This window comes from Ipomoea nil, unplaced genomic scaffold, assembly GCF_001879475.1.
Source record: "Ipomoea nil cultivar Tokyo-kokei standard unplaced genomic scaffold, Asagao_1.1 scaffold1043, whole genome shotgun sequence".
NCBI lineage: Eukaryota > Viridiplantae > Streptophyta > Magnoliopsida > Solanales > Convolvulaceae > Ipomoea > Ipomoea nil.
In genome coordinates this window covers 666,778-692,741 of record NW_017617471.1, presented here as the reverse complement: position 1 = coordinate 692,741, position 25,964 = coordinate 666,778, and the positions used below count along the sequence as shown (strand labels likewise).

At 37.6% G+C, this 25,964-nt stretch overlaps 7 protein-coding genes and 1 long non-coding RNA gene across 11 annotated transcripts; 2 read left to right on the top strand and 6 right to left on the bottom strand.

Annotated features, from left to right (window-relative positions):
* Positions 1-2,470: 2,470 nt before the first annotated feature.
* LOC109181622 lies at positions 2,471-3,412 on the bottom strand. The gene is made up of 2 exons (XM_019331477.1): positions 2,992-3,412; positions 2,471-2,871 (listed from the first exon to the last, which is right to left on the bottom strand). Exons 1-2 carry the CDS (start codon positions 3,410-3,412, stop codon positions 2,633-2,635), a joined length of 660 nt encoding a protein of 219 aa, XP_019187022.1. The 3' UTR covers positions 2,471-2,632.
* On the top strand, positions 2,572-3,618 carry LOC109181623. Of its 2 annotated transcripts, none has more exons than XR_002054236.1 (3): positions 2,572-2,662; positions 2,982-3,170; positions 3,306-3,618. It is a non-coding gene; the product is annotated as an uncharacterized LOC109181623 (long non-coding RNA). The 2 variants fall into 2 exon arrangements; XR_002054235.1 differs by lacking the exon at positions 2,572-2,662 and adding an exon at positions 2,834-2,922 and having other exon boundaries at positions 3,037-3,170.
* A 2,997-nt stretch (positions 3,619-6,615) lies between these two features.
* LOC109181620 (enolase) lies at positions 6,616-10,183 on the bottom strand. The gene is made up of 16 exons (XM_019331474.1): positions 10,031-10,183; positions 9,778-9,841; positions 9,306-9,418; positions 9,084-9,170; positions 8,906-8,986; positions 8,713-8,814; positions 8,542-8,622; positions 8,306-8,380; positions 8,147-8,209; positions 7,984-8,061; positions 7,631-7,825; positions 7,467-7,517; positions 7,256-7,344; positions 7,091-7,142; positions 6,944-7,000; positions 6,616-6,867 (listed from the first exon to the last, which is right to left on the bottom strand). The coding sequence occupies exons 1-16, from the start codon at positions 10,094-10,096 to the stop codon at positions 6,787-6,789; spliced, it is 1,335 nt and encodes a 444-aa protein (XP_019187019.1). The 5' UTR covers positions 10,097-10,183; the 3' UTR covers positions 6,616-6,786.
* A 3,607-nt stretch (positions 10,184-13,790) lies between these two features.
* LOC109181621 (peroxiredoxin-2E-1, chloroplastic) lies at positions 13,791-14,929 on the bottom strand. The gene is made up of 2 exons (XM_019331476.1): positions 13,991-14,929; positions 13,791-13,958 (listed from the first exon to the last, which is right to left on the bottom strand). Exon 1 carries the CDS (start codon positions 14,747-14,749, stop codon positions 14,045-14,047), a length of 705 nt encoding a protein of 234 aa, XP_019187021.1. The 5' UTR covers positions 14,750-14,929; the 3' UTR covers positions 13,791-13,958; positions 13,991-14,044.
* Positions 14,930-17,668: 2,739 nt separating this feature from the next.
* LOC109181099 lies at positions 17,669-18,124 on the bottom strand. The gene has a single exon (XM_019330853.1). The coding sequence runs from the start codon at positions 18,122-18,124 to the stop codon at positions 17,669-17,671; it is 456 nt and encodes a 151-aa protein (XP_019186398.1).
* A 389-nt stretch (positions 18,125-18,513) lies between these two features.
* Positions 18,514-19,096, bottom strand: LOC109181337. Its single transcript, XM_019331088.1, has one exon. The coding sequence runs from the start codon at positions 19,003-19,005 to the stop codon at positions 18,550-18,552; it is 456 nt and encodes a 151-aa protein (XP_019186633.1). The 5' UTR covers positions 19,006-19,096; the 3' UTR covers positions 18,514-18,549.
* Positions 19,097-20,946: 1,850 nt separating this feature from the next.
* On the top strand, positions 20,947-23,748 carry LOC109181557. 3 transcript variants are annotated; one of them, XM_019331391.1, is made up of 2 exons: positions 20,947-21,405; positions 21,880-23,748. In XM_019331391.1, exon 2 carries the CDS (start codon positions 21,938-21,940, stop codon positions 23,567-23,569), a length of 1,632 nt encoding a protein of 543 aa, XP_019186936.1. In that variant the 5' UTR covers positions 20,947-21,405; positions 21,880-21,937; the 3' UTR covers positions 23,570-23,748. The 3 variants fall into 3 exon arrangements, with proteins under 3 accessions (XP_019186936.1, XP_019186935.1, XP_019186937.1); XM_019331390.1 differs by having other exon boundaries at positions 21,874-23,748; XM_019331392.1 differs by having other exon boundaries at positions 20,947-21,409; positions 21,907-23,748.
* A 78-nt stretch (positions 23,749-23,826) lies between these two features.
* On the bottom strand, positions 23,827-25,692 carry LOC109181560 (cytochrome P450 76A2-like). Its single transcript, XM_019331394.1, has 2 exons — positions 24,753-25,692; positions 23,827-24,567 (listed from the first exon to the last, which is right to left on the bottom strand). The coding sequence occupies exons 1-2, from the start codon at positions 25,659-25,661 to the stop codon at positions 23,956-23,958; spliced, it is 1,521 nt and encodes a 506-aa protein (XP_019186939.1). The 5' UTR covers positions 25,662-25,692; the 3' UTR covers positions 23,827-23,955.
* Positions 25,693-25,964: the final 272 nt, after the last annotated feature.

Below are 25,964 nucleotides of genomic sequence, written 5' to 3'. Positions count from 1 at the left end.
TTGCTTTCTCCGGCGAGAAGGCAGCCCACACAGTGGGTCGCCTTCTCGCCGGAGAAGGCAACCCACACAGTGGGCTGCCTTCTCCGGCGAGAAGGTGACCCACTGGGCTGCCTTCTCACCGGAGAAGGCAGCCCAGTTGCCTTCTCACCGAAGAAGGTGACGCTTAGCGGCTTAGTTTTTTTTTTTTTTTTTTTTGTTAATTAATAATAATGATTGTAAAAAAAATATAAAATAAATATTAATCTTTGGACCACATTAAATGATGGGGTGCAAATAGCAATTTTTAGTTAGCACCACCTATAAAGTGGTTTGACCTATTATATAGGTGGTGCAAATAGTAAAAAGGGGGGTGTGAATAGAATTTCCCATTGGGATACTCTTATGATATTCTCTTCCTCTATTCCAAAGTTTCTTTGTGAAACAAGTACATAAATTAAAAATATTATACGATATTTCAAAAAAAAAAAAAAAAAAAAAAGATTATACAGAGGGAGTGTGTGACCAATGGTGAGCATATGGATAGAATCTCCCCTTTTTTTTCTGGCATTGACAAAGACGAGGAAAGGCATTGATTGATGAGCAGAGAAAGGGACAGAAATACATACATTATTGCCAAATGGGAGACGGACGAGGGCCACCACCAGCGGCACCGGCACCACCCTTGCTGCCCACCTCTCCCCGCTCATATATGTCAGCGCATAGATCGCCGAGACACAAGGAAAATTCAACGCAATTACCCACCACTGTATTATATTCCTGCCCAAATTATACTATATATCATGAATTCTGATCCAGAATAACATTCAGATTATGCTCCTATTAACTGTTTATATGTCTATACATAAATAAATTTTAAGGTCACATACATATTATGTATCTGCAGCTAACATATTCTTTTCCTGTAGTTAATAGTTTATGTATCTGTAATTATATGAAGTTAACAATCTATGCATCTATAGTTACCATTTTATGTGTCTATAATTAACATGTTATGTGCCCTCAATTTATTTACATTAAAATGTTAACTGCATGTATAGACACATAATTTTTGTATTAGAATCCATAATGAGTTAATACCCAAAATCGTCCTCGACTATAGTGGTTTTTCTCAATTTCGTCCTAAACGACTTTGGTGACCTAATATCGTCCCAGACTTTTGTATTTCGCTCAATTTCGTCCTCCATTTGTTATTCCGTCAAATTGGTGTTAAATAAAGGGACAATTCAGTAATGTCAATATTGATCTCTCTTTACTTTCAACTTGTGAAGTGCGAAATTTCTCTTTCTTGTACAAATTACACCCAGAATTACTCCCGGACCTGCAAATCAAATTTTATATTCGCAGTTTTAGGAGTAATTCTGGGAGTAATTCGTAAAAAAAAAAAAAAGAGATTTCGCAGTTCACATGTCTATGAGTAAAGAGATGCCAATATTAAAATTACTTAATTGTCTATTTATTTAACACCAAATGGACAGAATAACAAATGATGGACTAAATTGAGCAAAAGCACAAAAGTCTGGGACTAAATTGCGCGAAACACAAAAGTCTGGGACGATATTAGGTCACCAAAGTCGTTTAGGACGAAATTGAGAAAAACCACTATAGTCGAGGACGATATTGGGTATTAACTCAATCCATAATATAATATAGACTTTGATTATCCATAGTATAACAATTGGTATTCCAGCATATCCGCACCCCAAAAGGTATTTGGAAATGGTGGTTTGCTCACCATCTCACACCCTAAAAACTAAAGAGATTATGAGTTGGGAATCATAGTAATCTTGAAGAAATGCTTTGGCCAAACAAGACTTGCTACAATATCAATTATCATGCATTCATATAAGATTGAGAGCATATGTTATGCGTACTAAATGCTATTTGATTATTCAAGTAAAGAATTATTTACAAGAATGTATGAGTAATGAGTGCAACATTTTTCTTATGCTAGTTATGTACTAGTGTTAATTGGAACATTACGAAAATAATAATAATCTCAACATATAGTGTTACAACTATGAATTAAAATATGACATTGTCTAAGATTTTATAACTTAGTAATATTTGCCTCAACACATCTAATTAATTCTTAATTGGAGCTAAGATTCTATGCTTAAAATATGGATTTATTTCGGGAAAAAAAATTATGAATTTTTCTAATATCATCTTCAGAAATTTCTTGGTGTCAGCTGGAATGTCATTGTTAAATTTGGTGAGATAGTGAAAGAATTTCTATGTTCTCTCAACGTGTCAATTTTAGGCTCTTCCCTTTTCTTATACTTGCACTAGTAATAATAAAGAATTCCCTTATGCGTCTGTATGGCATTTTACCAAATGGAGAAATTTACAATTTGTATCTATAATGGTGTATGCTATCTATTTAAGTACAGTATTTTATTTCGGTCTATTAATATACTACTATAAACATATATTAAGACAAGACAATAAAACTGTGCATTTCCAGTTCACAAAAAATGAGCACACACGCTCACAGACTAACATTTCCACCTGGGCATTGTTTAAACCTCAAAACAAAAACTCCAAAGACATAATTACAACTAAGGGATTGCACATAATATTCCCTAAGTAACATTCCCATCAAGTACAGAGTTTGGTGTGGAATCAGGTTTCTTCAGAGTTTGGAGATGGAACCAATTTTGAGGTCACTTTCTTCAACATTTTCCTCTACATCTTCTTCTTCTAGTATCGGTATCTCATTAAGGTTTAGATTTAAATTTAGCTTGCTCTGTCTTCCATTGTTCTGAACCGGGGTGATGGGTGCAAACTGGAACGAGTTGCTGCTTGAGGCTGCATTGCTCTCGGGTAGAGAATTCAGATCGAAAGAGATTCTGGAGCTAACAGAACTTCCATCTGCACATATATGCATTTTGGCATTATACATCAGTTTTAAGAGACAAATAGGTTGAAAATTAGAACCCATTAAACTTATTGAGTTTTCTACACTGCAATTATATTTCCAGAAACTGATACCTGCATTCTGAGAACTGAAGAGGGGATTGAATGCTATATCTTCAGGGGGAATTTCAACTGGCGCCGTGGCTCCTGCAGCATGTGCCAGTGCCAAGAAGATCCCAAATGACACAGTGTTCCAGTTGTCTGGATCAATAGAGAAGTTCTGCAAGTTTGTCAAATCAAACCAATCATCCCTGGTAAGAGCATAATTTCCCTGCAAGAACCCTCCTGGTTCTAATGGGTTCATTTGGCCTATGCAAAAATCTTGTGGAATTGTTTGCAAGTCTGACCAATTTGCTCTAATCTGCTCATTTTCCTGCACTGTTTCGCAGATCGGCTCCAATGCCAGCAAGCCAGGCTTTGCTGGGGGTGTTGGAACCCAACTGCCTATCTTGAAATCTTTCAGTTCCGGAATCGAACTTCCAATCCCGGAATCCATTTCTCACAGATTGAAACGGGTAAAATCTGTTCCTTTCCCCTTTCCTTCCACTCTATGATTTCACAACTTTCCCTCAGATTGTTTGAAAACCTTCAAATTTGCAACCTGACAGAAACCCAGCTCAAAATTCAGTTCACCAGAAAATCTATCAGACAGAACCCATAGAAAATGAAATGCTGCAACTTCCAAAAAAAAAAAAAAAAAAAGTATAAAATCAGAGGACTGGAATTTATTTCAACCCATTTCTACATCAAGACTTAATTTTGATTATACATCAAATGCTTTTCTTCACTCTTCAGCACCAGATCTCTCAAAAGAAAACCCCAACCAATCTTTCTACCCTGTTGAAGACAGTAACTGATGTCTAAAAACAATTTAATTCAATAAAAAAAAATTAGAGCTTTAATATGTTGATTTAATAAATATTAAAATTAGAATTAGATAGATGTAGGGCTGGGTGCGGGTCGGGTTCGACCCGTGCCAATTCGGGTCACCCGAATATTTTCGGGCCCCCTCTTTTATAGCCCAAAACCGAACCGAAAATTTTTGGGTTTGGGTGCTTAAGGTAAGGGTCGGGCCAGATCGGGTGCTAGAAACCCGAAAATGTAACATTGTTCAGAAAAATTGCAAAATTTTAATTTTGAGCAAGAAAATTATGGAAGCAAACCCAAAATTCTAAATCCAAATATGCAATCAAAAAAAAAAAAAAAAGCAAAACAATAATTACAATATTCTACACATGACAACCCAAAAGGCCAATTTTCCTTGTTCTTGGTGGTCTACAGTGATTAAATTTCATTTTATAATGCTTTCAGGAAACATCTATATTGAAAATATAATATTGTGCATGTCTTTCTAATGCTAGCATAGGAAAGCAAACATAAATCATGGCTGGAAAATCCAAACTCAATCTAAATTTTCTGGAAATTAGAACATTTAAGAAAACATAACACTTCTGGAGCGTACACAAAAAATTAACCAACGTAGAGGCAAGGTAAGCAAATTCATTAAACAGACCACCATTAAAGCTTAAAACTCTGGATGTATGAATGTAAAATACCTAGGATTAAATAAACCCTAAACCCACCTGGAAAAAACGAAAAAAAAATATAGTAAAATGTTACCTGTTGACGGCTTTAGCCTTAGAGCAGCCAGACCACCATTAAAGCTTAAAACTCTGGATGTATGAATGTAAATACCTAGGATTAAATAAACCCTAAACCCACCTGGAAAAAACGAAAAGAAAAATAATAAAGCAAATTGTTACCCTTTGACGGCTTTGGCCTTAGAGTAGCGGACTGGCGGTTATCGGCTTTGGATTTTTTACAGCTTTCTCCAGATCTATGGTGTGAGTGAGAGGCCGGAGAGACGAAGAGGCAGAGACAGATAAAGTGAGAGGGTTTCGGGTCGGATTCTAGTTTGAATCCAAAAACCCGAAATCCGAACCGTATTATAATGTTATGGTCGGTTTGGCTCGTTTAGCCTCGAATCCGACCCTATTATGGCCAAAACGGGTCGAAGTCGTTTTTTATTTCGGGTTTACGCAATTACCCACCACTGTATTCCTGGCCAAATCGTACCTTCACCATTGTAATGTGAATTTTGATTTAAAATAATTTTCAGATTATTTGTTTATAGTTAACATGTTATGTACCTTAAATTTATTTACAAATACAAACTGTTAATTGCATGTGTAAATATATAACTTTTTATTTAGAATCCACAATACAAGATGGTTCATGGTATAACTATTGGTATGCCAGCATGGCTGCATCCCCACACGCCAAAAGGTATTTGGAAATTGTGGTTTGCTCATTGCATCTCACCATAAAGACTAAAGAGATTATGAGCTGGGAATTATAGTAATATTGAAGAAATGCTTTGGACCAAACAAGACTTGCTACAATATCATGCATTCATATAATAGTGAGAGCATTTGGGACAATTACATTAACCATTTATTTATCAAGTTAAGTTGTTTGGTTTGAGGCACTAGGATTGATTTCTTACTCTACTAAAAAGAATTGTTTACAATAATGTATGAGTGCAACATTTTCTTATGCTAATTTTCGTACTAGTGTTAATTAAAACATTATAAAAATAATAATAATCACAACATATAATGTTATAACTATGAATTAAAATATGACATTATCAAAGATTTTATAGTTTAGTAATATGCCTCAACGCATTTAATTAATTCTTAGTTGGAGCTAAGATTCTATGCTTAAAATATGGATTTATTTCGGAAAAAATAAATTATGAAGTTTTCTAATATCATTTTCAGAAATTTCTTGGTGTCAGCTGGAATGTCATTGTTAAATTTGGTGAGATAGTGAAAGAATTTCTCTGTTCTTCTCAACGTGTCAATTTTAGGCTCTTCCCTTTTCTTATACTTGCAATAGTAATAATAAAGAATTTCCTTATGCGTCTGTATGGCATTTTACCAAATGGAGAACTTTACAATTTGTATCTATAATGGTCTATGCTATCTATTTAAGTAATTACAGGCTTGGTCCAAGGCCAATTGTCTTTGTCTTGGGTCTTGGTACCGAGTTATCCATCATTATTGTGTGGACCATTTTTTATATACGGTAAAATAATATACATTCAGTACAAAAATAATATACATTGTATTTAAAGAATGTACATTATTTTTGTACTGAGTGTACATTATATTATATAATGTACATTCAATATAAAACTAATGTACATTTAATATATTAAAAATGTACATTTTATTATAGTCTAACACTTCGTGAACAATAATTTGCTCTGAGCTATTCATGTCCTTTCTAATCCCGTTCATCTATTATGGGCTTGATTCTTTGGACTTTCTTGTGTTCTCTGGGTCTCTTCTGTCAGGGCTAGGCTGGCATTTTGGATGGACAACGTATCCAAAATACAATTGTTCTATGTTGAATCGAGATCCATCAACATATTTATTATTAATATATTATTTTACAGATTTATATTTAGTATATTATATTACAAATTTATTTTAATCCAAAATATAGTATAAACTTATTAAAAACAAACATATATCAGAATCAATCCACATTCACAATATGATTTACCTCCAAAATAATGACAGAATATTAGAATAACAAAGTAGTCAAGTACTTAAACCAAAATAGGCAAGCTTATATTAAGACAAGACAAACTCTGCATTTCCAGTTCACAAAATGAAGTCAAAAATACACTCAAGTCAAAAATGAGCGCGCACAGCCTAACATTCCCACCCGGGCATTGTTTAAACCTCAAAACAAAAACTTCAAAGACATAATTATTACTACTAACTAAAGGATTGCGCATAATTTATTCCCCAAGTACAGAGTACAGAGTTAGGTGTGGAATCAGGCTTCACTGTTGCTCTAGTAGGGCTCAACTGGTGCACGGAAGCTTGCTCCAGCATAAACAGCATCTGATCCAAGTTCCTCCTCAATTCTCAAGAGCTGCATTCGCAGAGGATATTAGAATTACGGAACATATGATAGGCAGGAAATGGAGTGCTTAAAATCAGTTGTATACCTGGTTGTACTTGGCAAGACGCTCAGATCTGCATGGTGCTCCAGTCTTGATTTGTCCCTATAAGTTGGCAGTAAATTGCAATTTAAACAAATATCTCTGATAGAAAATTTATAGAATCATAAGCCGGATTCATAATTAAGAAATTACCGTTGCCAAACCAACAGCAAGATCAGCAATGAAGGTGTCCTCAGTCTCTCCACTGCACCGAATAAGCACAGTTATTTACAAAAACTATGGTTTTAAGGGAAAAGACACATTCAATGCATTTTGCAGTAACCAGTCCCAACTCCTAAGAGGTCTGGAATTCCATACCTGCGGTGACTGGTCATTACACCCCAGCCAGCCTTCTTAGACATTTTAACAGCTTCAATACTCTCAGTGACGGAACCAATTTGGTTAACCTGTATATAAATCAAAACAATCATGACCATGAAGTCTCTAAAGGATAAGGGGAAGAAACAATGAATTGCCTTGGCAACCCTCTGCAAGAAGAGCATTGCAATTTAATTGTAAAGTACTCTACCTTGAGAAGAAGAGCATTGCATGTTTTACCCTCAATTGCCTTGGCAACCCTCTGCAGAATAGAAGTTTTGAGTCAGTGTCAAGTTATTTGGAGAGATGAACAAAAGCAGGGAAGCACCCCAATAGGTTACCCATCATATTGGTCAAATATAAATGAAGCCTAACCTTAGGGTTAGTAACCAGGAGGTCATCTCCCACAATCTGCACTTTCTCCCCAATTTCAGTTGTGAGCTTAGCATAGGTTTCCCAGTCATCTTGGTCAAATGGATCTTCAATTGAGACAATAGGGTACTCAGAAACAAATGACTTGTAAAGATCCTTGAGCTGGTCACCTGAGATCTTTTGTTTGCCATCATTGTTCTGCAAAATATAATGATGGAGAAGCATCAGCAAATAATGGGAGAGTATTAAATTCTAAATGCAATGGGTTTACAAAAGTATTCAAGCATATGTAGCTTCAGATGCATGTAGCCATGTATGCAGTAAAGAGGCCAAGCCTTTTCAGATGCAGCCTTTACCTCCTCTTTAAAGTTCAAATCATAAGTTTTATCCTTTCCATAAAATTCAGATGCAGCAACGTCCATTCCAATAACAACCTGTATGAAAAATGAGTTCAGCTTCAAATTTACTTGGAAACTTAACTAACAGGAAAAGAAAAGCATACAGAAAACCAAAACTCACTTTTCCGGTGTATCCAGCCTTTTCAATAGCTGTCTTGAGTAATTCAAGACCTTCCTTGTTCTCCTGAAGATTCACACAGCACATGAATGTGAGAAGCTAGTAAGCTACTATTAAGAGCAGAGAAGTAGGGCAGAAACAAGCATACAGACTAATTTTCACCTGGATATTAGGAGCAAAGCCACCCTCATCACCAACATTGGTGGCATCCTGTCCATATTTCTTCTTGATCACAGCCTGTACACCCAATAAAATTTGGGGTTAATAATAAATTAAAGACATTTGACAAGTCTCTTTCAATAGCCTCTTAACAAGGCATAACAAATAAACTTTTTTCCTGGCAATATGCATGATGCATTAGTTGGTATAATGAAAGTGATATGGGAGTCAAGAATCACCTTCAAATGGTGGTATACTTCACAGCCCATCTTCATGGACTCCTTGAAACTAGAAGCTCCAACGGGAAGAATCATAAATTCCTGTAAAAGAAAACTATTAGAACAACCATTCTAGGAGAATCATAAGCTCTGGCTGCACTGAAGAGTGCGTGAGCACAAACAAAGACATGCCTGCATTGCAAGTTTGTTTCCAGCATGGGATCCACCATTAATGACATTGAAGGCAGGAACAGGCAACACCAATTTCTTGTTACCAGCAAGGTTGGCAATGTGCTGTACGAGGAATATAAGATTCAAAATCATCAGAATACAAAAGGCATAACAATCCATTTCAGACATTGAGGTAATGACAACAGCACAATACCTTGTACAGAGGAATATTTTTGACAGCTGCACCAGCTTTGCAAACCGCAAGAGACACAGCCAGGATAGCATTTGCACCAAGCTGAAAACCAACACAATCAGCAATTTTGATGAGTATTGTTAAAAACAAGAATATAAAAGTACCAACACAATCAGCAATTTTGATGAACAAGTGATACCTTTTCCTTGCACCATCCCCACTCATTTTGAGTGCCATCTAGTTGTTGAACCATGAAGTTGTCAATAGCAGTCTGATCAGTTGGATCCTGTGAAGGGCATTTGAAAGCAAAGTACAGAAATCAGTAATATTAGCACATATTAACCAAGCAGATCGAAGTGAAGCCAAATTCTCAAAAACCAATTCATTAAAAATTGAAGATAGTGTTTCAAAGAATAAAGACCTTGCCAACTAGAGCTGGGCCAATAATGGAGTTCACATTGTTAACAGCCTTTGAAACACCCTTTCCAAGGTAGTCCGAGCCTCCATCCCTCAGTTCAAGGGCTTCATAAATTCCTACAGAATCACAACAATAAGATCAGTTGGCCAGAAATAACTGAGTTTATCAATTATTTATAAGTTAAAATCCAGCCATCCAGTACAGATATAAATCCAATTAACAGTTTGTAAGTACAAAACTAGGCGATGAGAACATACACTACTCTATCAAACCAACAAACTTATAGGCAATTAAGCTATGTGGACAGAAGGTCACTACTCACAAAACGATTAAAAAAAAATCATGAATCTATATCAACAAAATGGTTCTTAAGCAATTTCGAATCTATTTATAGAGATGCAATACTAGATTTGCAAACGAAACATCCGATAACATCTATGCAACAATAAAAACATATAGAAACGATTTTTTTTACCAGTCGATGCTCCACTAGGGACAGCAGCTCTAGCCAAGTGACTATTTGACAGAATCACATCAACCTGCACACACGCATACGTACGTACGAATCAATACCAAAATAAATCCTTACAATCCCGTCAGAAACAAGTATCCGTCGTAGAGGAGCTAAACGGCATATAATTAATCCAACAGATAAAATCTAAGCTATGAAAATAACGATCTAGAACAGATCGGAGATTGAGCATAGGCTGGAAGCAGAGAGAACGAACCTCGACCGTAGGATTTCCACGGCTGTCGAAGATCTGGCGTGCCTTGACGGACTGGATGGTGGCCATGGATTTGGAGCTTAGATTGAATCTAGAGAAGGAGACGGGAGTTTCGAACAGAACAGAGCTGGTTTGTTAGAGTAGCGAAGGTAAACCGAAGCGGAGGGACGTATATGTAGAGGGAAGATATTGATTAGAGCCGTCGATTTGGTTTGTTTTTTATCGATGGTGATTGTGTAACTTTGGGTTGATTATTGGGTCAAGTCGTAACTAGTATCTAGGCTTAAATAAATCAAATATTTTAATTTCATTTCAATTCAAATTCTAATTATTTGAATACGAATCCGAATGCAAATGCATATTTCTATTTACATTTTATTCAAATTCAAATACGAATCAAAATATATTTAATTCGATTAATATTCAATTTCGACAGTTTTCTCAATAAAAAATAGTATATAAATATAATATATTAATATAATAGTATATTAATAGAAATTTTATGTTATTTATATTTAAATTTTATTATATTTTATTATCTTAACTTGTTATTGGAAAACTTGAAAAAACAAATAGTATTTCGAATTCGAATGTTCAAGTGGAATGAAATATATTCAAATAATGTAATTGAATCGAATACGAATAAAATTTTAAATTTGAATATTTATCAAATACGAATACGAATAGTTTTTAAAATAGTCAAATTTAAATCGAATAATAAGATATTTGACTCGATTCAATTTGTTTACACGTAACTATGTGGTTTACGCTACATGGTATTTCATAAACCGATGCGCCCCCGGGCCCTCGTTAGCACATCGAAATGGGAATTTTAGAACCAATGGCTGCTTAAAGTTAAAACTCCATTCATAATCTATGTGCGCATCCTCTTTCTTTTTTTCTCTTTTCATTTTTGAAGAGACAAATGTCGGACCATTATTAGAACCTTCTCAAATTTCTTCAATATTATATTTATAAAATTTCGTATTAATTTTTTTTTTTTTTTGTGTAATCTACAATGTGGTCCAAGTCTTTCTCTAGGTCTACCTGGTTCGTTCCAAGAGATTACTTGTGGGAATCAAAGCCGAGTTATCCCAAAAAGCTCATTTGCCACTTGAGTTATCCTATTTAGTTTTTCGTATTAAAAGATTGATTCATCAAAAAAAAAATTCTTCGTCTCCAAAATGAACACGAAGACCATTCTTTATCTTTGACCAAAGATAAAAACGGATGAAAATATATTACTTTTGATTTAATTACAATTTTACGCCTAATTTGATACTCTATTTAACATTTTAACGCTTATTTTTAAAGAATATTAGAACTAAAAAAAAGTAGGGAAATGGTAGATATGGCCATATGGGCATATGGCGTTGGGGCCAAAAAGTTTCTGGGGAATATTCGGGATGGAAATACCGTCTGGCAGCTTTGACATTGTTGTCTAAACAAGAAAACAAAGACAGTCGCAGGTTTGAATAATATGCAAGGTTCCTAAAAATATATATATATGCAAGGGAGAGTTTGGTTCCAAAATAAATCAAAACTAGAATTAAACAAAGTGTTTTGATTTACAGAAAAATTAGAGTCATTATTTGAATGTGTGTGATTGGATCATAGAAAGATCCTTAATTAGTCTACTTGTTATGTTGTTAGTTTAGGTGTTTAGACTCGGATTTTCGGGCTGATGGAACTAAGTGAAAAAGTTCAAAAGTACTTTCTTCTCACATTAAATGTGATATTTATATGGGAAGAAAGGTGACACATACAGGGCTCTCAACATGCCTAACACATGTCGTGCATGTACTCAGTAAGCTCAATGTGTAGTGACGTCCACGTTCCACAATGTTCCTGACTTGCCACTAAGCCGTTGTGACCGAGGTCAAGAATCTAAATTTATTTTCCAAGTGAACTTAGAAGGATCCGCAAATAGGTCAGGGTAGAAACTACGGTTAGTTAAACATTTGTTCGATCTTTACACTTAAGTCGAGTCGGTTATGGTCGGGAACAATTCTTCACGACGACTTCACTTGATAGTATGCAGTACGTATAAGTAGGATAGAGAAATATTCCCTATCAATAGGGGGAAATGAGTTAAAAATTAGTGAATAGCATGACAAATACCCCCACCCTCTGCTGCCAGCAAACTGCCACCACCCAAAAATAAATAAAATTTAACAATCTGCGCATGACTTCAGGAGTCATGCATATTGCAAAGAAGATACAGGCCTTTGGAATATATATATATATATATTGTATTCATCACTCAAGAAACATAATAAAAGCAACCAAAAAAAAAAAAAAAAAAAGGCACACATCAACAACTTTATGCGTGGAACATGATGTTGCTTTGAGTCACCTTTCACGGATGTCTTTTGCCTTCCACCTACCCTTGACTTACCCCTCTTTCTAGACACTGCTATGAAATGCTTCCACCTAATCAACTTTAAAAAAGTTAATAGTTCTGTTTTGCTGAAAGTCAAGTTCCATTTCTACTTAGAAAAGGTATGGAAGTAGACTTATTATACAAGGAACTTATAGACCGAAACACATTTCGAGGTTTACTTTTTCCACCAAAACTTAAGAGCAACCCCGATGGAGGCCTAGTGGAGCTCAATCAATGTTGAAAAAATCGATAGGCGCCCTCTAGGCGCCTAGGGAACGCCTAGAATGCCTAGACGGGCGCCTAGAGCGCCTAGGAGGCTCACCGCCTAGCGCCTAGGCCCCGATTAATCGAAGCCTAGGCGCGATTTTTGCAACACTGAGCTCAAGACATGCTATATATGCTTGTACTCCCATGTGTTTCTTGCTATATGCAACAAATAAACAACCACCAATTGCTCTGCTAACCAATACAAGACTCCAGAAAGTCCAATGAAGCAAACTAGCTACAACCTAACTCAGAAACTTGATGGTTTAAATGCAAGTCTGTTGGTTGACTAACAGATATTCATAATGTTCTGCATCTAATCCATAATGATAAAATGGATGGATATGACAATGCTACAGATATTTTGTCCTGTGCATCCATTTCGGACACTAATTTTGACATAATAGATGAATTCACCTTGTCATGTTTGGCTGGTTCAGAGATTAGCAGTCTATGGATAATCTGTGTAAAACATTATTGTATTGCAATATTGCATACATGGTTTATGGTTATCAACCAAATATCTGCATTTTCCAGTGGAAATGAAGATGGCAGAAGAAACCATTTCATAGAACCTACATAAAAATGAGTTTTAAAAGTTCGGTTTTTCTGAACAGATTATCAGAGTGGTTTGATGACAAACAGAAGATTAAAACCAATATTGTAATCCTACCCCAAAATAAAAAGGGAAGATAAACTGAAGATTCAAACACCATACAGAGTTTTCGTTAAGGATATCAAACACCATAATCTTGGAACTGAATTAGCAGCAAGATCACAGCTTTAAACTCGTCTACAGATCACAACTCAACAGGAATTTGGGTAGCCGGTTATCTTTACTATTGTAGCATAATTCAGAAAATTTCAAGCAGGGATTTCACATTTGCTCGTCAAGATCAAGTGTTTCTGGGCGCTAGTTCTTAACAAAAAACTACTCTTGAACAATCTCTCACAATCCAATACAGTATGCATCAATACTCAATACCTTGCAGACTCAAAAACTCATTTACATACAGTAGTGCTACAAATTCTGTAGCAAATTCTTTTGATCTAACTACAATCCAAACAGCCAAATGCTAACACATTTAAAAGCATCCCTAAAAGGCTAAATCCCAATTAACAAGAAGTTGCCACTGTTCAGAATTAGCTCAGATTAGACAGTACTAATCAATCACAGAAACACATTGGTTTAGAACATAAAAGACAGGCAATAGAACATAGCAATTGAAGTATTTAGAACAGAAAAGACAGGTAAACTCTATAGTGGATTGTATCCATATTATTGATCATATTATCCTCATAAACAGCATCGAAATTCAATTCCCTCAAGAGTCAAGAAAAGCAGCAAAATGTAGAGGAAAAAGAAACCTCTAGAGGGCCTTGAGCATATCCTCAGCACTGCTGGAAGTGAAAGCTCCGCCTTCCTCCAAGTTCAAGACCTTCACAACTCCATCTTCCACGAGCATGGCGTACCGCCTAGACCTCACGCCGAGCCCGACGGGCTTGTCAGTGAGGTCAAGCTCGCACCCAATCGCCTTGGTGAACTCCCCATTCCCGTCGCTCAGCAGCAAGACTTCATCTTTGACCCCCAGATTCTCCTTCCAGGCCTTCATCACGAACGCGTCGTTGACCGATATGCAGGCGATGGTGTCCACGCCCTTGGCCTTGATCTCCGACGCCTTCTCGACGAACCCGGGGAGGTGCTTCTGGGAGCAGGTGGGGGTGAATGCGCCCGGGACGGCGAAGAGGATGGCCTTCTTGCCGGCAGTGAGGTCCGAGATGGAAACGGTCTGGAGGTCGTCGGAGGATTCGAAGAAGGAGAGAGTCGCGTCGGGGAGCTTGTCGCCGACGGAGATAGCGGCGGAGATTTTGGGAGCGGTGGAGAATCTAAGTGCGCCGGGGTAGCGGCGGCGGCGGTGGGGAAGTCTGAGAGAGAATGCGGAAGAGATGGGAGGAGTGAGAGCGGGGGTTTTGGAGGAAAGGAGAGCGAAGGGTTTGGTGGCGGCGGCGGCGGAAGATGAGGTAGGTTTGAGAAGCTTCGAGAGAGTGGTGGAAACGGCGGTTGCGGCTGCCATTTTTCTGGTCTGTCTATGTGTGTGTGGTGACGAATTCTAGAAGATATAGTTGTGGTGGCGACGTGGCTGAAGCTCGTAGAGGTCGTCCGTCGTTGGATGTTCTCGGTTAAATCGAAACCTTTGCCGTTTTCTTGGAACGGATACCTTTGCCCTTTGGTGTTATGTCAACACTCAAATGAAGTGTACCCACCACTCCACCTGCTAACCCAACCTAATTCTCTCCTGCTAGTCCTATATGGTCTTCATACATAATTTTTTGATAAAAAATTCAATCCACCGCACTAGTTTCAACTATATTGACTCATATTACCTCGATGATTAGCATCATAGTTTATTTTACAAATTTAAAACAAAATTTTGTAATAGTAGCACATACAAATAAAAAGAAGAGTAAATACCTAAAATGGTCCCTCGACTATAACTAAATTCACAATTGATTCTCGACTTTTAATTTCAACCAATTAAGTCCTTAACTTTACAATTTTAACACGATTTAATTTTCCGTCTATTTGACCATTTGTTGACTGTGATTTTTGAGGATATATATGTAATTTCATAGTCCATCGTCGATTTTTTAAGGTTCCGGTTGCATTTTCAAACCGCACTCTAATTGAGTTCGTACTAGAGCGAAGAAGACGATGTGTTTCTGAAACGGTGCAACGTCATCCTGGAGGCTTCCATGTGCTCCGACGAGAGTTGCAAGTTCTTCTGGAGATCGTCGATGACGGTGCAGCAGCCGACGATGATGCAGAATCGTGAAATTACATATATATCATCAAAGATCACGGTCAACAAACTGTATAATAGACGGCGGACCAAATTGTGTTAAAATTACAAAGCTAAAGGACTTAACTGGTTGAAATTAAAAGTCGATGACCAATTTGTAAATTTAGCTATAGTCGATGGACCATTTTTGGTATTTACTCTAAAAATAATAAATAGAACGTGCTTAACTTTTTATTGATATTTTAAAAAGTTAATTCGGAGATCTCTTACTTTTGGTGTCAATTTCAAATGTAGTCTCAGACTATTGTTTTTGTTATTTAACATCCCATATTATTACTCTTATCCTATTTTTATTAAAGATATTTTCTCTTCATATTTCTCTTTTGTTATTTTTTCGATTTCAACTGGTTTAATTGATTTTGAACTTTAGGAAAACCTCTGATTTTTAGTAATCATATTTTTTCAAACGGTTTATAATAAAGTCCTAAACCAATTAAACTGGTTGAAATCGGAAAAATAACAAAAGAAAAATATGAAGTGACAAAAACACACTTACTAAATATAGAAAAAGTCATGAAAAGGACTAAAAGTGTCAAAAATAATAGTCTGGAATGTTAAATGGCAAAAATGATAGTTTGAGACTAAATCTAGAGATTAAATGGCAAAAATGATAGTCTTGGGACTAAAGTGTCCAAAAAACAATAGTCTGAGATGTTAAATGGCATAAACAATAGTCTGGGATGTTAAATGGCAAAGACAAAGGACTTCCCCGATGGAATTAACCCTTTTAAAAATTATGAAAAAGTGTAAAATATGTCACAAAACTTTTACATATTATACAATTGAATCATTGAACAAAAATGGTATGTGATGTGGTAAATACGATAGTTCCCTCGAATTCGTACAATAAGAGGTGAAAAATGGAACAAAAACTTGGAATGTATACTCATTTGCTTCTTAGAGTCATTTTAGTTGGTAAAATTGACCTCCACATCTCCAAATAAAGTTTTTGTATTTTGGAAGAATTTTTTTTTTTTTTTTTTGTCCAAAGGTATTCCTCTAGCGATAGGAGACTGGCTAAATAGTTTGTGCCAAAAGATAATGGTAGAAACTGGCCAAATAGTTTATTCCATTCACATAAGTGGAGATTGGACCTCAACCTCATACTTAATGGACAAAATGCTGATCACCACACAAACTATGTTAGTTTCTTTTTTGGAGGGATCTTCAATCTCCACAAATTTTTCCAAACTCTAAAACCATTAGTAGCCACATTTATTTCTCCCATTAAAAACGGATAGCCCAACCTCACATAACAAACACCCTTCAAATTCGATTTCTATTGCCATTGATCTTCGTAACCAATGGAAATCGAAATGTTTTTAATAAGATTTGCATCTCTAGCATTAAAGAAATATCCTAATCCTGTATTTTTAGATCAATAAGAAAATTTACCGTAGTCATACTATGATGTTCATATATTGGTATTGTGACAAAAAGATTCATAGTGTCTCGCCCATATATAGTTGATTCCAAATAGAAGTAGAAGTACCATTCCCAATTCGTATACTGCAACCATCCATTAGTCATAGCCCTTAAATGAAACACGTGTTTGTCACCAGGCAATGCAAACACACACGACAAACAAACAAGCATGCAATGCAAAACAAACAAACAAGCATGCAAAACACACCCGACAAACAAGCAAGATGATATATGCAGCAACCAACGTGTCTTGCTCACACGACGGAGGCAAATCAGTTTCCAAAATTCTGTAATGGAGATGCGGGGTACCTCTCACGTGCTAAACAAGCACTCTGAACTACATCCCCTGATGTTTAAAACTTTCCCATCACATATTATTAACGTATAAAAACCACTCTCTACCCATATAAATATAAAACATTTATAAAGTACAAATTGATTAACAATATTTGTAGTTGGAATATAAACTTAAATCGAGAGTTAAATTAATAATTACAAGATTTTAAATTTGATTATTTGATTATTGTCAGGCTAGTTCGTTAGTTATAGACAAAACTTTTTGCTAAATAGTAAATAAAATGAAATGAAGAAAGTAATAAATGGTAAAAAGAAAAAAAAAAAAAAGGCAGTATTAATTAAAGTGTTGAACATAAAACAAAAGAAGATAGTTGGAAGCATGTAATAGAAACTTATTAAGATAACTAATAATTAAGCATTAGGTTGTAGCTGATGATGGACATCCACTCTAGCAACCCCTTCCGCCGCCACCTTTGGCACGTCAACTTCTCCGACCACCATTCCCTCCACGCCGCTAACCTCTCCCCTCAATATGCTCTTCTCCGCCTCCTCATCCACGTAGTTTGGATCCTTCTCGTCGATGGCCGCCGGCACGTCGTCCAGCTCGTACTCCGCCTCGTCCGCCGGACCTTCCCACGTGAACTTCCCGCCGTGCCCGGATTTCGACTGCTTCCCCAGCGGAATCCCGCTCGCCGGACGGCGGTCTTTCCGGTGGATCCCTTTGTCCATCAGTTTCTTCTCTATGTGTTTCAGCGTGTCGATGTTGTGCGTCTCCACCTCGTGTTTCGTCACGCGCTTTCCCCCTTCTTCGTCCCTGCCCACCGCCCTAAACGTCACCGTTTCCTTTGTATTGTCTATCGGCTTCATCTTCTTCTTCTTCAATTCGCGAGTTCCTGCGTGCAGTGCATGGCGGCTGCCCGATGTTTGCGCTATCCTATATATGCTGACTTAAGTTTGTGGGTGGGTTATCAGGTGGGAGCCACGTGGAAGACACTTGTTTGCCACGTGGTACACTAGTAAACTTGTGGAAGGCCACGTGGAGGTAGAGTGTTCTGCCACCTGGTGGCTGTGCCCACGTTTCTGTTTTGTGTATAGTATGAGGATAAGGGCGGGCGAATCCGACATTTTATGGTCCTAATCATCAATCTACTTTCACATACAACTCTAATTATAGATATAATTTTTAAATTTATTTTCATATTCACACACGCCATTCTATTACAAATTAAACATATATAGGAAACAGCAAAATAACAAACGGTACGAGGTATATATATATATAGTACACTTTGTTACTCGTAATTTGCTTTCAAGAGAGGATCAACTTCGATCCTAGCCACCCCTTCTCCAGCAACCTTAGCGACGTCAACTTGGCCGACCACCAGTCCGCCGCCGTCGCTCCCCGTCGGCTGTTCTTTTTCCTCCTCTACATAGTTAGGGTCCCTTTCGTCCAGAGCCGGAGGGGCCGGATCGAGGTCGTTCTCCGCCTCGTTACCCGGGCCTTCCCAAGTGTACTTGCCGCCGTGGCCCTTCTTCGGATCATGCTTCAACGGCAGCCCGTCGGCGGGGTGGCGCTCAAGCCTCTGAACGCCTTTCTCCGTCAGCTTCCTTTCAATGTACTTAAGCGTGTCAACGTTGCGCGTGTCGACCTCGACTTTCTCGACGTGCTTTCGCCCCTCGTCGCCGGCTCGGCAGTCGGTTCTGATTGTCACCTTGTCCCCCGCCGTCTTATGCACCGCCGGCTTCATTTCTCAAACCACAACTTACTCTCTGAACTCTCAGACTAATTACTATGATACAATGGCTAGATCTGTGAAAGCTTGACGATGAAAATATAATGCTCCGTCAACGTTGTATATATAGACCATTTTTGTCGGGGGCTAGCTAGAATGTTCTGGTAACAAATGATATGATTGAAGGCCCGGTAAAGCTAAGAAAATATTGACTTTGGATAAATAATATTCCCAGAGAATCTCTAGAATGCTGTATTGTTACAACATGCATGGATTGTCTGGAGAGTTCTGATTGTGGGAAGCTTTTTTGGACCAACAAATAATGGAGAATCTCTAGAATGTTGTATTTGTAGTCCATGCATAGTAGCTTGTAGTCTTGCTTCAAATTAAACGTCTGCCACGGTGCCACCCATTAAATCATTCATGGGCTCTATTCAAAATGTTGTTTAAAATGATGTCTCCATTTGACTGTAGATATGTCACGTAAGCTAGCTTAACTACTATAGGTTTGAGTTTTAATTCAAGAATTTAACTATTTTAAAATTCACCCGGACTATTTTGACACTTTTAAAGTCTTACTTGATGTATGTAGTCTTTAAATTTGTATTTAGATAAAAAAAATTATGATAAATTTATTGTTAACTTTCCTTTGAATTGTTCCATTAATTTTTATCTTTATATCACGTGTCATTAAATTATGTTTATATCTAATATTATAATAGTTAATATAATTATGTTCGAAAAGAAGCTAACATGTTATAATTATGAATAATCTAAATTGATTTATATTATCTTTGTTAACTAGATTTATAAAACACATTTGACTTAAAGTGGAATAAGGGTCAAATAGGCCACTCAACTGCACACTAAAATGCAATTAGACCATTGAATTCAAAAAGAATGCAATTAAGTCATTGAACAACACAAAAACATGCAATTTAACCCAAAATGATTTGTTTACCTAGAGTAGTAAGTTACCAATTTCAAAATTAATTTTTTAAAAATAATTTTTAATAAATAAATAATTAAATTATTATTAAAAAAAAACAGAAACTTCTGGCCGGAGACGAATCGTCTCCGACCGGCTACGTCTCCGTGGCCGAAGACGAAGGTGGAGACAAAGACCTTCACCTCTCTGGCCATGGAGACGAAGGACGTCGTCTCCATGGCCGGAAACGAAGGGACCTTCGTCTCCATAGCCATGGAGACGAAGGCCTTTGTCTCCATGGCTGGAGACGGAGGTGGAGACAAAGACCTTCGTCTCCTTGGCCATGGAGACGAAGGACGTCGTCTCCATGGCTGGAGACGAAGGGACTTTCGTCTCCATAGCCATGGAGACGAAGGTCTTTGTCTCCATGGCTGGAGACGGAGGTTCGTCTCCAGCCACGGAGACAAAGCCGGCCGGAGACGATTCGTCTCCAGCCAGAAGTTTCTGTTTTTTTTTTTTTTTAATAAAAATATTTTAATTATTTATTTATTAAAAGTTATTTTAAAAAATTAATTTTAAAATTGGTAACTTGCTACTCTAGGTAAACAAGTTATTTTGGGTTAAATTGCATGTTTTTGTGTTGTTCAATGGCTTAATTGCATTCTTTTTGAATTCAATGGCCTAATTGCATTTTGTTGTGCAATTGAGTGGCTTATTTGACCCTTATTTCACTTAATATATATATATATATATATTTGAGTAGAGGTTAAGAATTTTTTTATAAATCAAAATGAACAGGTTAGATATTCACATGAAGAAATTAAAAGAGCCAATCACTATATACAGTATTGTTGCATTATCAAATGAGAGGTCATAGGTATTTATAAATACAGTGTTGTTTATTTGTATAAAAATATATGAATAGATACTACTTTATAACAGAGTCAATATTAAAAAAATAAACAAACATTTTCTTTTTAAAGTAAATCAAGAATTAGAATAAGCATACTAAAATGACACTTTGTAAACTTTGTGATGTTGCATAATATGCCCGGTATCTCTCCATTTACAAGGCCAAAATCTAGTCCGAGTAACCTGACAACATGGTCGAACAACAAAGGATCTTTGTATGCGAACTAATACCGAGGGAGATACGGGGAAAGCAGCCAAAAATGGCCGTAGCTAGGAAACATCAAGAAGCAGCATAATACTCTGTACAAACGTAGACATCCGAATGCTTTCCATTTTCATTACCTAGGACTCTCCGGTGGCTCGCTTTCGAGTTGCCCCTTTTATGCACTGCCAACCCGCCATTATTGGTGCTAAAATGCTCAGCTCATAAACCTCGTCCCTCATTGGCTTTCTGGTACTCTTCCGCTGCCCCGCTTTTTTAACTTTTGCTCCGGCCGGCGGAGCATCTTTCTCTGCCACCTGAACGGTCGATGTTGCTTGGGAGCTCGGAGAGACCGATCTTCTTTGAATTTACGGTGTGCCCATAATCTTATTGCTTGAATTTTTACTGGTTCTCTGGTCGCGTTACTGTTCTTATCCTCCTCAGTCAAGAAAGTTGATAAAAATTGAGTCTTTATGCTATTATTGCTCATCCTTTTACAGATAGCATGCATAGATTCCATATCCATACATTTGAGGCAAAAATCAGAGATTTTTTAATTTATTTGCTGCACTTTTATTGCCCACAAAAGGCGAAATTCCTGGCTTGATTGGGCAGAGGGTAAATCATGGCTATTAAGCTCTTCATTATAACTGATTTTTAAGATCTCATATCCCCACATAGAAGAAAGGAATGTGATAAAAAGTAGTTTTCATTTTAGGATGCCAAACATGGTTTTTGGCAACTCTGCAAGTTAATCCTAGGCATGAAACATGTGCATGCTAATTAGATTTTATATGCTGGAGATTTCTGTTCACAATTAATCCTTTTTAATTATTTTCAGTTACAGGATTTTCATACTCATTAAGGTTTTAAGTTAAAACCTCCCCAACAAATATATTTCTGTTATGATGGTGGCTGAGACAACCTCTGATTCATGGCTTACCAATATTCTGAGACCTCCAAGGAAGGGTTCAGTATTGGAGCCCAAGAGGTCCAAGATTGGTATTTTGGCATTTGAAGTTGCAACTATGATGTCTAAGGTGATTAACTTGTGGCAGTTGGTAAGCGATGCCCAAATTGCTAGATTAAGAGAAGATATTGCAAATTCACCTGGAATTCAGAGGCTTGTCTCTGAAGATGATGAATACCTCATGGATCTAGCTTTAGCTGAGATAATTGGGAATTTAGAATGTCTGGCAAAATCAGTGGTGAGGCTTGGGAGGAGATGCACAGATCCTGTGTATCAAAACCTTGACCAAATTTTCGATGCCTCATTTGAGATGGATCTTAGTTGGTCTGTGTGGCGATATAGACTGAAGAAGATGGAGAGGAAGGTTAAGAAAATGGAAAGATTTGTTGCAGCCACTAATCAGTTGTATCAAGAGATTGAAGTTCTTGGAGAGCATGAACACACTTTGAGGCGATTAAAGTCTGGTTCTAATCCAAGTCAACTGAAATTGCTCGAGTTTCAACAGACGGTTATGTTGCAACGCCAGGAAGTCAAGAATCTTCAAGAAATGTCGCCTTGGGTTAGAACATATGACTATATTGTTCGGCTTTTGTTCAGATCTATTTTTACAATAATTATGAGGATTAAATTTGCTTTTGGCATAAACCAGATAGGCAATGGTGAAGGAAGCAATCAATTTGAGGATTTCCACAATAATTCTTTTGCACACAATCGCTCTGTATCTGTCATGTTGCAATCTTCGGTTTATCCATCTGAAAATAACATGTCCAGAGTCTATTCAGGACCTCTTGGGAAGTCATTTTCAAATCTGGGGCTTGATGGTGACAAGAATCAATCGAACAATAGGGAATTGCTTACACGTCAGTCATCTGTTCGTCGTGGAAAGCCATCACAAATGAGATCCAGACAACTTGCTTCTATTGGATCTTTTGGAGTGTGCATGAAGGCTGGTAGTTATTCGCCTGCTATAGATGGCTATGCACCATCAAATAGTGGAATTTCTAGGCCCGATAGCCGTTCTCAAGGAGTTGCTGGTACATTTGATGAAACGAATGTACTTGCTGCCTCGTGCAAGTGTGCAAAAACAACTTTTTTCAATTTCAAGCGTAAGCTGTTAGTTGCCCCGCCATCAACTCTTGGTTTTACTGCCTTGGCTCTCCACTATGCAAATATTATCATACTTATTGAGAAGTTAGCTTCTTCACCTCAATTGATCAGCCTCGACGCTAGAGATGACCTATACAATATGTTGCCTGCAAGTGTCAAAACCACCCTGAGGGCGTTGTTAAGGCCGTTCTCTAAGAAATCAGCTTCATCTATTTATGATCCAGCCCTTGCTGCAGACTGGGGTTTGGCACTGGCAAGGATATTAGAATGGTTATCTCCACTTGCTCAGAATACAGTGAGGTGGCATTCTGAGAGAAACGTTGAGAAGCATCAAATGACTTCTCGGACAAATGTGCTTCTTGTGCAGACCCTCTACTTTGGCAGCAAAGCCAAGACTGAAGCAACAATCATCGAGCTTCTTCTTGGTCTGAATTACCTCTCAAAATATGATCAAAGTTAATAGTAAGAACATCGCGGAGTTTTGCCATAGTAGAGTTTGCAATGATTATATTCTCCACGAGGATAACATTTCTCACACTCTTTAAGTGATTTTTGTTTACATCTTGTAATCGTTTCTGTAAATGTAGCTCATAAGAATATAACATATGGAGTAATAATATAATTTTGTTATTTGATAAAGGCCTGTGTGCATATAGCTACATGAGATTTCGTGCAGCCAAAGCTTGCTGCACTAGTGGCGTTTTCAATGGAATGATGTGATTTTATATCAATATATATATTCATACTAATCTGTGCACTGAGCTTATTCTTCAGCAAGTAAAACAGATACATGGTAAGTCATAACAGGTCTCAATGCAAATGCACTATTTAGACTCGTAACTTCTTTCAAGCTACAATTCTCCTTGGTATTGCTTTCAGGGGCTCAGATTTGCTAACTGCTACTCCCATCCTTTCTTTCATGTCCAGAGATTGTGAGGTCACATTGCATTCGAGCTCCCAGTCGAAGGCATGGAGCAGCGATCCTAGAATGAAATGCAGCATCCGGTTACCTAACGGGAGGCCTACACAAATCCTCCGGCCTGCACCAAATGGTAGAAATTCAAAATCCTGCCCCTTGAAGTCTATATTTGAGCCCAGGAACCTCTCAGGCTTGAAAGATAGAGGGTCATCCCAGCTTTCAGGGTCTCGTCCAATTGCCCAAACATTTACGAAGACTTGGGTGTCTTTAGGTATGTCATACTCCATAAATTTAGTATCTTGAATTGCTCTTCTTGGCACTAAGAAAGCAGCAGGGGGATGCAAACGTAGTGTTTCCTTGACCACTGCCTGCATGTACTGCAGATTATCAATATCACTTTCCTCAAATCTCCGGTTTGGTCCTACAACTTCATAAATCTCTTCTTTGACTTTGGCCATCGCTTTTGGGTTACACAAGAGCTCACTTAGTGCCCATTCCACACTGCTGCTAGTCGTCTCTGTACCAGCGAAAAACATTTCCTGCAGTGCCAAAATACCGGGGGGTAGGAAATAGGAATAGTCAATTCTGCTCAATATATTTTCGATCAGTTTCCTTTTTAGTATGTAACAAGGATCCATAGTCCATACTAGATTAGAAATATATACTTCTGAAGCATGCCAAGATGAAAACTAAATATAATAGATAATAGTTGGCAAGAACTTACCGTTACAAATATATTGATTTCATGTTCTGATAGCTTGGCTGGTTCATCTTTTCTATTGCCTTCAAACTCGAGCAATACATCCAAGAAATCTTTCCTCTTTCCACTCTCCTGTCTGTCTTCGTTCATGCGTTCCTTCAGAAGCGTAGAAACAATTTCCATTGCTGTTCTCACATCTCTGTTAGCCTTCCTTCTTAAACCCTGCAAGTCTAGCCACCTAAGACCTGGGAATATGTCTGAAATGTTTGGAGTGCCAAACCACTGTGCGAGGCCTGTCAGGGCATCGAAAAACTTTGAAGCTTTATCTGACATAGGATCTACCAAATCGCGAGAGAGAAATAGGTTCCCCAACAAGTTAAATGTTGAGAGGAAAACAAAATGTGCCACATGAACCCCAGTCCCTCTCTGCACAGAACTTGCTTCTTTTTCTATCCATAACAGCATGTCATCAATGCATTTTCTCCTAACAGCCACTGTTTCATTTATCCTCTTATGCACGAACAATTCCACTGTGCATATCCTCCTTAACATGCGCCAGTAGGATCCATACGGGGCCAACACCAAGGATCCCTTGTGGTAGCCCTGCACCTTCATGGCGTCTAACACTTTGCGATCTGCAAATGAGACATCATGGTTCTTGAAGAGCTCAGCAGCTGCCTTGGCAGACAGAATTGCCATGGTACTGACAGAGCCTATCCTTAACCAAATCACAGAACCATACTTGTTTTTCATCTCCGCTATTGTTTGATGTGGAAATGCTCCAAGATCCAACATGTTCCCAATAACAGGCAACCCAGGCGGTCCTGGAGGTAGTCTGTAGGAACTTGATGACTTCTTCCGGGCGAGTAGAAAGAGCAATCCCGGAATGAGGAAGATGGCAGACCAAACCAAGTACTTCCATTCCCACTCCATCTCTTAAATGTTTTGAGGTTTTGCAATTTGCAGGTCACTCAAATTCTTGTTAATCTGTGTTCATTTAAAGTAGTGTTGCTACCCTGGTCCCCGGGAACTGACCATTCTTATTTCACTTTTAACAGACATCTTGATACAATTGTTAGCCGACTGGGGCCATATTCTCACAGTAATGATGAAACGGATGTTCTATGCAAGAAAAAAGAGTTACCATTCAATATTGTGTACTACATTTGCAGGTTTGTCTGTTGAATTACTGGGATGTGCAGTAACAATTTATTCAAGCAATCTTGGAAAATCTTT

What these genes read in the sequence shown, in the direction of transcription:
- LOC109181622 (XM_019331477.1), bottom strand. Translation starts at nt 3,412, where the DNA reads ATGGATTCCGGGATTGGAAGTTCGATTCCGGAACTGAAAGATTTCAAG. An exon ending in CTTCAGTTCTCAGAATGCAG is followed by an intron (nt 2,872 to 2,991) that starts GTATCAGTTTCT and finishes ATATATGTGCAG; the next exon opens with ATGGAAGTTCTGTTAGCTCC.
- LOC109181620 (XM_019331474.1), bottom strand. Translation starts at nt 10,096, where the DNA reads ATGGCCACCATCCAGTCCGTCAAGGCACGCCAGATCTTCGACAGCCGT. An exon ending in GTGGAAATCCTACGGTCGAG is followed by an intron (nt 9,842 to 10,030) that starts GTTCGTTCTCTC and finishes GCGTGTGTGCAG; the next exon opens with GTTGATGTGATTCTGTCAAA. An exon ending in AAGTATACCACCATTTGAAG is followed by an intron (nt 8,381 to 8,541) that starts GTGATTCTTGAC and finishes TTGGGTGTACAG; the next exon opens with GCTGTGATCAAGAAGAAATA.
- LOC109181621 (XM_019331476.1), bottom strand. Translation starts at nt 14,749, where the DNA reads ATGGCAGCCGCAACCGCCGTTTCCACCACTCTCTCGAAGCTTCTCAAA.
- LOC109181099 (XM_019330853.1), bottom strand. Translation starts at nt 18,124, where the DNA reads ATGAAGCCGATAGACAATACAAAGGAAACGGTGACGTTTAGGGCGGTG.
- LOC109181337 (XM_019331088.1), bottom strand. Translation starts at nt 19,005, where the DNA reads ATGAAGCCGGCGGTGCATAAGACGGCGGGGGACAAGGTGACAATCAGA.
- LOC109181557 (XM_019331391.1), top strand. Translation starts at nt 21,938, where the DNA reads ATGATGGTGGCTGAGACAACCTCTGATTCATGGCTTACCAATATTCTG.
- LOC109181560 (XM_019331394.1), bottom strand. Translation starts at nt 25,661, where the DNA reads ATGGAGTGGGAATGGAAGTACTTGGTTTGGTCTGCCATCTTCCTCATT. An exon ending in AAATCAATATATTTGTAACG is followed by an intron (nt 24,568 to 24,752) that starts GTAAGTTCTTGC and finishes TTGGCACTGCAG; the next exon opens with GAAATGTTTTTCGCTGGTAC.